The 12214-nt window shown below is 45.8% G+C and overlaps 1 protein-coding gene across 1 annotated transcript in view; it reads right to left on the bottom strand.

Moving 5' to 3' along the window:
- Nucleotides 1-12214, bottom strand: part of PKD1L3 (polycystin 1 like 3, transient receptor potential channel interacting) — an 82266-nt gene that overhangs the window by 7158 nt on the left and 62894 nt on the right. Inside the window, 3 exon segments of the mRNA XM_066244114.1 lie at nucleotides 4394-4524; nucleotides 5690-5957; nucleotides 5960-6004. Coding sequence (XP_066100211.1) covers nucleotides 4394-4524; nucleotides 5690-5957; nucleotides 5960-6004 — 444 coding nt within the window.

Raw genomic sequence — 12214 nt, 5'->3', positions numbered from 1 at the left:
GACACTGACTGGATTCAAGAAAGTGGAAACCTAAGCGAGAAACCCAGAAGCAAGCCAGTTCTTACTTGGAAAGGCTGAGAATTAAGGACATCAGGTTCCTCTGAAGGTAGGGGACAAGTGGGACAGAAGACAGAACTGATTGCAAGTCTGAACATAAGCAATTAGAGCCCAGATTTCCTCACCCTGTCACCAGACATTTGCCACCCAGCCTGCCTCCCACTATCTACCCTTGTGATTTCTTTCCTAGTGATGTTGAACTACAGAGAATCTGAACTCGGAGACAGCAGGTATATCTGAAAGTCTACTGGAAAAGGGAACTGGAGAGAGTTTACATACCACATGGCGAGACCCTTCCCTGTCCCCCTCTCTCAGCTGGCTCTGGGAAGTCTAACAGGCTTCTGTCTTCTAAGCAGAAGTCTGGAGGCTCCCTCTCTGAAAATGACTGCCCGAGAAAAAAGACAGCTATACCAGTTGACATGTATACAGAGTTTCTATTTAGCATTTATTTATTTTTTAAATGTCTTTTTTTTTTTTTTTTTTTTTTTTTTTACAGGGACAGAGTCAGAGAAAGGGATAGACAGACAGGAATGGAGAGAGATGAGAAGCATCAATCATCAGTTTTTCATTGTGGCACTTTAGTTGTTCATTGATTGCTTTCTCATATGTGCCTTCACCGTGGGGCTACAGCAGACAGAGTAACCCCTTGCTGGAGTCAGCGACCTTAGTTAGGTCCAAGTTGGTGAGCTTTGCTCAAACCAGATGAGCCCGAGCTCAAGCTGGTGAGCTCGGAGTCTCAAACCTGGGTTCTCCGCATCCCAGTCCAATGCTCTATCCACTGCGCCACCACCTGGTCAGGCATAAAAATGTCTCTTTCTTAAATAAGAAAGAATAGCCAGATGCTTAAACTTCTGATACTGTAAACTGGAGATCAAAATAAAATAAATAGCCCTGGCCGGTTGGCTCAGCGGTAGAGCGTCGGCCTAGCGTGCGGAGGACCCGGGTTCGATTCCCGGCCAGGGCACACGGGAGAAGCGCCCATTTCTTTCTCCACCCCTCCGCCGCGCTTTCCTCTCTCTCTCTTCCCCTCCTGCAGCCGAGACTCCATTGGAGCAAAGATGGCCCGGGCACTGGGGATGGCTCTGTGGCCTCTGCCCCAGGCGCTAGAGTGGCTCTGGTCGCAACATGGCGACGCCCAGGATGGGCAGAGCAACGCCCCCTGGTGGGCAGAGCGTCGCCCCTGGTGGGCGTGCCGGGTGGATCCCGGTCGGGAGCATGCGGGAGTCTGTCTGACTGTCTCTCCCTGTTTCCAGCTTCAGAAAAATGAAAAAAAAAAAAAAATAAAATAAAATACATTAAGCTAAGAGGAATTAGAGAAAGTGAAAGAGCTGATAAAAACAAAATGAACCTGTAGTCTCCTCAGAGAGCTGAGAGGATATTGATTCTGTAGAAGAACTACAGGAGCCCTGGCCAGGTGGCTCAGTGGATAAGGTCATTCCAGAGCACCAAGGTGGCGGGTTCAATCCCTGGTCAGGGCACATACAAGGAGCAATCAATGGGTGCACAACTAAGTGGAACAATGAGTTGATGCTTTTTCTTCTCAAAATGGAAATTTTTTTTTAAACTACAGGAGCCTGAAAAAAATGAGGGCAAACACAATTTTTGGAAATTAAAATATAAAAATGAAAAATTCAAATGCTTTAAAAACTGATCTCTCAAAATTAGAAGGAAAAGATGGAAAAAAAAAAGCAAAAAACCAGGCTCTGGCCAGTTGGCTCAGTAGTAGAGTGTCGGCCTGGCGTGCAGGAGTCCTGGGTTCGATTCCCGGCCAGGGCACACAGGAGAAGCGCCCATCTGCTTCTCCACCCATCCCCCTCTCCTTCTCTGTCTCTCTCTTCCCCTCCCGCAGCCAAGGCTCCATTGGAGCAAAAGTTGGCCCAGGAGCTGAGGATGGCTCTGTGGCCTCTGCCTCAGGTGCTAGAATGGCTCTGGATGCAACAGAGCGACACCCCAGATGGGCAGGGCATCGCCCCCTGGTGGGCATGCCAGGTGGATCCCAGTCGGGCATATGCAGGAGTCTGTTTGACTGCCTCCCCGTTTCCAACTTCAGAAAAATACAAAAAAAAAAAAAAAAAAAAGCAAAAAACCTAAGAAAATCAGAGGATTGGATCAGTCCAGGAGTTTCTATCTCAAAATTCAAGGACTAGCAGAAGAAAAACCGAGAAATTTATAAAGAAATGCAAAAACACTTTCTCAGAACTTAAGGATATGTTTCCAGATTAAAGGACTTCCCATGAAGTTTGTCAGGCCCTTTCATAACTCTAGGGACAGACAATCCTAAGAACTGGGGAGTAGGGGCATCATCATACTGATTCGTATCATCATACTGATTAAAAAGCAATGGATTCTGCTTTCCAAAACTCTGTGAAAAACAATTGTATCCAGTCAAATAAGCAGTCAAATGTGATGACAGAAAAAAATTTGGACATGTAAGGCTTTGTATAATTTACTGCCCTTGCACTCTTCCAGGAAGTTATTGCAGAGATGTGCTCCAGCAAGACGAGAAAGGAAGCCAAGAGAGGAAGACCTGGACTTAGGAGAAAGGGTCCAACAGAGAGGTACAGCTAGTCCCGAGTGCGACAGTGAAGGGAGGGTCCCGGAAAAGAGCAGGCCCAGAGAAGACCAATCTGTACTGGACCAAAAGGATGCAGGGCCCTAGAGAGGCTGTCTCTTGAGAAAAAGACAAGTCTGACTTGTGGTGGCGTGGTGGATAAAGCATTGGCCTGGAATGTTGAGGTCGCCAGTTCGAAAACCAGGGCTTGCCCGGTCAAGGCACATATGGAAAGCAGCTACTACGAGTTGATGCTTCCCACTCCTCCCCCCTTTCTCTCTCTAAAATCAATTAAAAAAAAAAAAAGACAAAATGATAGGTTATGTGATGCTTTTGAATAGAATGAGATTTTTACTTCGAAGAGTTTGATTCAGCTCCAATGATAGAATGCATGCAAAACCAAGCAAATATGAAAGTAATTATAAACTAGGGAAAACAGTTGTGAAAGGAAGGCAGTTGAATTGTAATACATTACATGGTTCATCTTTCTAAAATATACTATCACAATAATGGAAATAGTACTATAAATCAATCGCTATAGTGGGAACATGAGGAAAGAGAAAAGGGGTGTGTGTGTGTGTATGAGCAGGGGTCGGCAAACTCATTAGTCAACAGAGCCAAATATCAACAGTACAATGATTGAAATTTCTTCCGAGAGCCAATTTTTTTTCCTTTTTTTCTGAAGCTGGAAATGGAGAGAGACAGTCAGACAGACTCCCGCATGTGCCCCACCGGGATCCACCAGGCACGCCCACCAGGGGCAACGCTTTACCCACCAGGGAGCGATGCTCTGCCCCTCCAGGGCTTCGCTCTGCAGCGACCAGAGCCACTCTAGCGCCTGGGGCAGAGGCCAAGGAGCCATCCCCAGTGCCGGGCCATCTTTGCTCCAATGGAGCCTTGGCTGCGGGAGGGGAAGAGAGAGACAGAGAGGAAGGAGGTGGAGGGGTGGAGAAACAAATGGGCTCTTCTCCTATGTGCCCTGGCCGGGAATCAAACCCAGGTCCCCCGCACGTCAGGCCAACGCTCTACCACTGAGCCAACTGGCCAGGGCCCCGAGAGCCAAATTTTTTAAACTTAAACTATATAGGTAGGTACATTCCTTATTTTTTTTTTTTTTAAGTTTTTTTTGTTTTTTTTTTTTAATTTTTTATTTATTAATTCATTTTAGAGAGGAGAGAGAGTGAGACAGAGAGAAAGAGAGAGAGAGGAAGGGGGGAGGAGCTGGAAGCATCAACTCCCATATGTGCCTTGACCAGGCAAGCCCAGGGTTTTTGAACTGGCGACCTCAGCATTTCCAGGTCGACGCTTTATCCACTGCGCCACCACAGGTCGGTACATTCCTTATTGAGGTAGCACCTGCACGTGGTATTTTGTGGAAGAGCCACGTGAGCTGCGGTATGCCGACCACTGTTTAGGGATATGTGGGGATAAGCAAGTTAAATCCTCACTGTCATAAAAGAATGCTGTCTAAAACCAAAGATTTATGAAATAGCTAATACGCATCTTAATTTTTAAATTCCAGAAGAACCAGTTAAAAATGTTGGGGTGTAGGTATGAGGTGGGGAGTAAGGACTACTTGTTTTTGCCTTGAACTGTTTGACTTTTAAAATTATGCACAATAACTTTAAGTAAAATAATGCCCTTTAATGGTATAATCCAGCAGTTCTCAACCTGTGGGTCGTGACCCCGGCAGGGGTCACGACCCACAGGTTGAGAACTGCTGGATAATCAATTGGGACTTCTGGAATGGCCAGGTCAGAGGGAGGGAAGAAGGGACCTTCGTACCCACATGGTTGGATTCCAGAATCAGGGTCACTGCACAGAACAGGTTCACATTGGCATTGAAGGCCACAAATTCCACAGAGGCTTTGGTGCAGCGGACCAGCCAGTGGCTTTGTTCCAGATGCTGTGGAACTCTGGGAAAACAGGACAGGCTGCCGCAGTCTCCATTCAGCCTCGCGGAGGAGGAGGGTGCCCTGGCGTTCCCAGTATCGCCCACACCGAGCGAGGAGCTGCATTCCCCAGTTTGGTTTACCTGTACCTTTTATAATTACTAATGCAAGTTTTCACAACAGTAGTCACACCAAGGTTAAATGTTCAAGAAAATATATTTGGCATTTAAGGTCTGAGGTGGAATTTTATATGCTATGTCAACTAACTTCTATTTGAAGTGTTAAATGGTACTCTTTACTAATAGCTATTCAATTTTGAGAGGTGTTAAGGGGTGGAAATGTCATTTGGTTGACATTTTTTTTAAGGTTTATTTTGTTGATTTTAGAGAAGGTAAAGGAGAGAGCAGGAGAGAGACAGGAACATTTGTTCCTGTGTGTGCCCTGACCGGGGATTGAACCAGCAACCTCTGTGCTTCAGGACGATGATCTAACCAACTGAGCTATCCGGCTAGGGCATTTTTTAAAAAAAATTTTCTTTTATTAATTTTTAGAGAGGAGAGAGAGTGAGAGAGAGAGAGAGAGAGAGAGAAGGGGGGGAGGAGCAGGAAGCATCAACTCCCATATGTGCCTTGACCAGGCAAGCCCAGGGTTTTGAACCGGCGACCTCAGCATTCCAGGTTGACAGTTTATCCACTGCGCCACCACAGGTCAGGCCAGCTAGGGCATTTTTTAAAAAAAATTAATTTCTTGCCTTAAATTTAAGTGAAGAAATAATCATTTTAATTTAGACTTTCATACGTAATAACATATTCTCAGGATTAATATACAAAACCACTCTGCAAGTCATGGCAATTTATTTTTGGCATTTGAATTTTGGATTGATTGTGGTTCTCAATGAAGGGCAGTGTTTTCTCCTATATTTGATGAGTAGTTTGTTCAACTGCAGCTACAATTGAAATGGATACGTTTTTCCAGATGAGAAAAGGAATGAGATTTGGCAAATGGGCAAACTAAAACATACCTGTAGATTGAGGCTGAACAAACAATTTTTAAACTAAAAGATACATTTCCTTAAAAGTCTAAAATAAAAGTGTCTGCACTACTCAAACTGGTCCTTAATTCGCACTTGTCCTAAGAACAGACAGAGCAAACATCCCGGTCAGCCTGTTCAGGGCGCAGGCTCGCTCACCCGATGGCAGAACTGGTGTGTCTTCCAAGTCTGACAACGTATCCTCCTCCTGAGTAAGTGGCAAATTCCCCTTGGATGGGATAGCCACCCAGGGTCTCCTGATTCTGATAATGCCAAATGCTGTCTGATTCTGTGTGGTTCATTTCAGGGGGCCTCCAGTTAAACCCATAATTCTCTGTATCCTCCAGATCCTGGTGAGATGGCTTCCCTTGTTCTTGGGGAGACACTCTGGTTGGAGAGACTGTGGAGCTGGGAATGCGAATCTGACAAGCAGAACATTGCCCAAAAGAAAGGAGTTCCCATCAGTAACAAATCCTAATGAGAGAGTACAAAGAGCCATTGTAAAAACTGCCTCATTAAGTAAGGAATAAAAAATGCAGTTTCACCACTATTTTTAAAAAACATTTTTGGAGCTTTTAGCTAATGCAACAGGATTTTAAAAAAAGAAATGAGCCTGACCAGGCGATGGTGCAGTGGGTAGAGCGTCGGACTGGGATGTGGAAGACCCAGGTTCAAGACCCCGAGGTCACCAGCTTGAGCGCGGGCTCATCTGGTTTGAGCAAAGCTCACCAGCTTGGACCCAAGGTTGCTGGCTCAAGCAAGGGGTTACTCAGTCTGCTGAAGGCCTGTGGTCAAGGAACATATGAGAAAGCAATCATTGAACAACTAAGGTGTTGCAATGCGCAACGAAAAACTAATGATTGGTGCTTCTCATCTCTCCATTCCTGTCTGTCTGTCCCTGTCTATCCCTCTCTCTGACTCTCTCTGTCTCTGTAAAAAAAGAAAAAAAAGAAATGAAAGGTATTTAAAAAAGGAAGAAGTGAAATTATAATTTGTAGATAATGATGTATATACATATGCTATATAGGTAATGGTCTAGATCAGTGGTCTGCAAACTCATTAGTCAACAGAGCCAAATATCAACAGTACAACGATTGAAATTTCTTTTGAGAGCCAAATTTTTTTTTTCTTTTCTTTCATTTTTCTGAAGCTGGAAACAGGGAGAGACAGTCAGACAGACTCCCGCGTGCGCCCGACCGGGATCCACCTGGCACGCCCACCAGGGGCAACGCTCTGCCCACCAGGGGGCGATGCTCTGCCCATCCTGGGCGTCGCCATGTTGCGACCAGAGCCACTCTAGCGCCTGAGGCAGAGGCCACAGAGCCATCCCCAGCGCCCGGGGCATCTTTGCTCCAATGGAGCCTTGGCTGCGGGAGGGGAAGAGAGAGACAGAGAGGGAAGCGCGGCGGAGGGGTGGAGAAGCAAATGGGCGCTTCTCCTGTGTGCCCTGGCCGGGAATCGAACCCGGGTGTTCCGCACGCTAGGCCGACGCTCGACCGCTGAGCCAACTGGCCAGGGCCTGAGAGCCAAATTTTTTAAACTTAAACTATATAGGTAGGTACATTCCTTATCGAGGTAGCGCCCGCACGTGGTATTTTGTGGAAGAGCCACATTCAAGGGGCTGAAGAGCTGCATGTGGCTCGCGAGCCGCGGTTTGCTGACCAGGGGTCTAGATGGATCACGAGAATCCACTGAGAGGTGTCAGCAAATGGTGGAAATGAGGTCCCTTGCTGTATCTCTCTCCAACAATGTGGCAGCCATCCACAGACAAAGTGCCTTTCTGGGAGCTTTGGGATTTAGGTAGGTGATGTGAATCCTTGGTGAAGTCCCAGGCCAAGGAGGCCAAGGTCGGTCCCCCACGTGGCTGACTCTCCGGCTATAGGCCTGGCTCCAGGGAATCTCGTCTACAGCTTTGTCCTCCTGTGGCCTTAGCTACAGGGCCTTGTGACCTTGGGCTTCCCACACCAAGAACAAAACATTTTATGAGCAATGTTAATTAGCTTGATTGTGGTAATCATTTACAATGTAGTTGCATATCAAAACATCATGTTGTACCTCAAATATGTGAAATTTTTGTCAATTATACCTCAATAAATCTGGGGGGGGGTAAGAGAACCTAAAAACTATACTGACAAAATGCTCATTTAGCAAGGTGGCTAGGTACTAAAGATAAATCAATATCCTTCGTGTATCCAAACAATAATTACTTAGAAAGTATAGATAAATAAAAGATCTTATTTACAATGTGGCACAACAGATAAAATAAATGCTAATAGATGTGCAAGAATTCTCTGAAGAGCAATTCTGAATATTACTGAGGATGAGATAAGAATAGCAAAGCATGCCATATTCGCAGATAGGAAGAGAACATGATAAAGATAATGATTTTAATTTTTTTTAAGAAGATATGCACCCTCATGTTTATTGCAGCATTGTTTATTTATTTTTAGATTTTATTTATTCATTTTGGAGAGAGGAGACAGAGAGAGAAGGAAGGGAGGAGCAGAAAGCATCAACTCCCATATGTGCCTTGACCAGGGAAGCCCGGGGTTTCGAACCGGCGACCTCAGTGTTCCAGGTTGATGCTTTTACCCACTGCGCCATCACAGGTCAAGGCGATTTTAATTTTTTTTTTTTTTTTTTTTGTATTTTTCTGAAGCTGGAAATGGGGAGAGACAGTCAGACAGACTCCCGCATGCGCCCGACCGGGATCCACCCGGCATGCCCACCAGGGGGCGATGCTCTGCCCATCTGGGGCGTCACTCTGTCGCAACCAGAGCCATTCTAGTGCCTGAGGCAGAGGCCACAGAGCCATCCTCAGCGCCCGGGCCAACCTTGCTCCAATGGAGCCTTGGTTGAGGGAGGGGAAGAGAGAGACAGAGAGGAAGGAATGGGGGAGGGGTGGAGAAGCAGATGGGAGCTTCTCCTGTGTGCCCTGGCCGGGAATCGAACCCGGGACTCCTGCATGCTAGGCCGACGGATTTTAATTTTTTTAAGGTCTTAGTTTTTATCCATATAACTATCTAAATCTGTATTTACAACTAAACAAGCTCTTAATACATAAAAGGCTATTTATCAAGACAAGCAAATAAAACCAAGCAGCCCAATGAAAGGTCTGACCAGGCCATGGTGCAATGGATATTGCCATCAGCCTGGGACTCTTGAGGACCCAAGTTTGAAACCCCGAGGTCGCAGGTTTGAGTGTGGGATCATAGACATGACCCCATGGTCGCTGGCTTGAGCACAAAGGTCACCGGCTCGGCTGGAGCCCCCCCCCCGGTCAAGGCACATATAAGAAAGCAGTCAATGAACAATTATGATGCTGCAACTCTGAGTTGATGCTTCTCAGCTCTCTTCTTTCCTGTCCGTCCCCCCTAACACTCCCCCACCTCTCTCACTAAAAAGAAAGCAAGCAAGGTGGGCAACAATTATGAACTGATATTCACTCATTCATTCCTTCAGGCAGTGTGCATTAAGTGCTCACATATACCGGCTCCTGTCCTAGGTGCATGGACACAGTAGTGGATGGAGGAGTAGTGGATGCACAGAGTGCTCATATTTGAGGAGGGAGACAGACAGGTGGTAACCAAACAGTACTCAGCGCTATGGAGAAAAACCTAAGTGAGGTGAAGGAATAGACAGAGCTCGGTGGGGAAGGAGCAGAGCTGTTCATTCAGGAAGAGTGGCCAGAGAAAGCTTCCCTGAGAAGTGGCTTGTGAGAAGCTTGGTGGCTGAAGACTAGTGAAGGAGGGGTGGCGGGGAAGGGGAAGGGGTGACAGGTGTAGCCGGGGCCAGGTGGGCCGACCCTGGTTAGTTCTGGAAAGGGGTTGGGATTTTAAACGTGAAGGGAATTGCTGGGAGGTTTAGAACAAGGGAGTAACACAGATTTGTGTTTTAGACAATGACATGGGAGGGTGGAATGAAGAAGGGCGAGAGCAGAGGGAGCTCTGCCCACGTGAGAGGTGGAAATGGTGCCTTAGTTCAGCTTCAACTTGCATTTTCTCACGAGTACAGTTGCAAAGTCTTTCCTTCGTTTCAGAGGTACATGTATTGTTCATTGGGCTGTTGGAGATGGGGGCGGACTCCTATCCATGGCTCATGGGAGTGTTAACTGGGACAATAACTGAGGAGAAAAAGTGGACAATATATTTCTAAATTAAAAATGTATAGCCTGGCCTGTGGTGGTGCAGTGGATAAAGCATCGACCTGGAACGCTGAGGTCACCGGTTCGAAACCCTGGGCTCACCTGGTCAAGGCACATATGGGAATTGATGCTTCCTGCTCCTCCCCCCCTTCTCTCTCTCTCCTCCACTCTAAAATTAATAAATATCTTTAAAAAAATGTATATACAGGAGTTACTTTGTCTGCTGCAGTCAAGGCACATATGAGAAAGCAATCAATGAACAATTAAGGTGTTGCAATGCGCAACGAAAAGCTAATGATTGATGCTTCTCATCTCTCCATTCCTGTCTGTCTGTCCCTGTCTATCCCTCTCTCTGGCTCTCCCTCTGTGAAAAAAAAAAAGTATATACATTTTTAGTGAGTCTTTTCAAGGAATTTCTCATACAGATATATTTGTATACGTGTAAAATTACATATGTAAAATGGTGTTAACGGTAATAATAATAAAAGATTGGAAACAATGTATGTGACTATCAATTGGAGCTGGTTATATAAATTATGGTACATCCATGCAATGGAATACTATATAGTAAATGAATAAAACATAATAGGGACAGTTTTATATATATAGATGGAACAACTTCCAGGTAAATTGTTAAGGCAAAAGAGCAAAACTTGCCTGGCCTGTGGTGGTGCAGTGGATAAAGCTTTGACCTGCACCTCTGAGGCTGCCGGTCTAAAACCCCGAGCTTGCCGGGTCTAGGCTCATATGAGAGGCAACTACTACGAGTTGATGCTCCCTGCTCCTCCTCCACCCTTTTTCTCTCTCTCCTCTGTCTAAAATAAATAAGATCTTTAAAAGAAAAAAGCAAAACTCATGACAGTATTTATAGTATGCTGCCATTTATCATCAAATGTACCTGCAAGTGCATAGGTACCTCTGAGAGGATGTATAGTAAATCGGGGATACAGTTGTTTCTCGGAGATCGAAAAGGGAGATCATGAAACTAAGAGGAGTTGCACAAAATACAGTTTTGTTCACTGAATTTTCTCCATGTTCATGTTTTAATTATTAATAAATATTTATAGTGAAAGTAAATATCAGGTCAGAGAGTTCAGCAGGGACAGGAGAGCTGGGAACAGGCAGAGTTAAAGCACTGGAGTTCTGCAGAAAATAAATGGAAGAAGTGACAACCTTCAAATAGGGTTTCGCTTTCTATTTCCTAAATGAAAAACACAATTATGACAAAATTCTGATCAGTTGTCTTCCATCTCAGGAGAAAGTCAAAAGAGTATAAGCAAGTTTAAGTTATTGCAAGAGAAATTTTATTTATTTATTTATTTATTTTTACAGAGACAGGGAGTCAGAGAGAGGAATAGACAGGGACAGACAGGAACGGAGAGAGATGAGAAGCATCAATCATTAGTTTTTCATTGCGCGTTGCAACACCTTAGTTGTTCATTGATTGCTTTCTCATATGTGCCTTGACCGTGGGCCTTCAGCAGACCGAGTAACCCTTTGCTGGAGCCAGTGATCTTGGGTTCAAGCTGGTGGGCTTTTGCTCAAACCAGATGAGCCCGCACTCAAGCTGGCGACCTCGGGGTCTCGCACCTGGGTCCTCTGCATCCCAGTCCGAAGCTCTATCCACTGTGCCACCACCTGGTCAGGCCCGCAAGAGAAATTTTAATTAAGTCCTACAAAGAAAAAGATCTTTCCCTATATGTGATTAAATATTGGAATATGCTATTTTAAGTTATGTTTTCATAGGATTATCTGCTGTGAAAAGCTCGGGCTTTGATGTTCCAAAAACAACTGGACAAACAGAACTGGGTCACGTCAATTCTCAAAGCAAAGATTCTTAGGATTGAAGAGATAACCCATGTTAGCGGCGCCCATGTCTGCCTTGTTCTGTTTCTTTACCTCTGTCTGCGGGTCGCTCTGGCTCTGACTTGGCATGTCCAGGCAACTCGTGTCCACGTCGTGGTCCCAGCACATGAGGCAGTGCTCCAGCTCCCCCAGTTAAGAGCTAGCACTTATCCAGTGAATACTATGCCAACACACTGTTCTAAGCTCTTAGAGATACTAAGTTTTTAAAATTTAATTTTTTATTTTAGAGAGAGAGAGGAAGGGTGAGATGGACAGAACAACTGATCTGTTCCTGTGTGTGCCTTGGCCAGGGAGCAAACTCCCTCCATGCTTCGGATCAATGCTCTACCCAACCGAGCCATCGGGCTAGGGCTAAGCTTTTCATCTATATGTCAGTCTCACAGGGCAGACCCGACGGCAGGGGGAAGCCAAGGGCAGAGGTGGAGTGATTTACCGGTGAACGCACTGTGCTGAGTGGAGAGCAGGAACATGCCCCTGGGCAGCTGGCTTCTGAAGCCGTGCTTGTGGGCCATGACACTCTCTCGCCTGCAGACCCGAGCAGTCCCAGAGAGAGCCAGCCTATCCCAGTGGCACTCGCCAAAGTCACCCGCACTTCAGTTTACGTTTTAGTATTTAATCAGTACAGTTACCAACCGCAAACATAATGTGCCCTGAACCTCAAACTGTCACCACCT

This window comes from Saccopteryx bilineata, chromosome 9 (genome assembly GCF_036850765.1).
Source record: "Saccopteryx bilineata isolate mSacBil1 chromosome 9, mSacBil1_pri_phased_curated, whole genome shotgun sequence".
Taxonomy (NCBI): domain Eukaryota; kingdom Metazoa; phylum Chordata; class Mammalia; order Chiroptera; family Emballonuridae; genus Saccopteryx; species Saccopteryx bilineata.
Note: the sequence above shows the minus strand (reverse complement) of the source record. Positions and strands in the feature narration are given on the sequence as shown.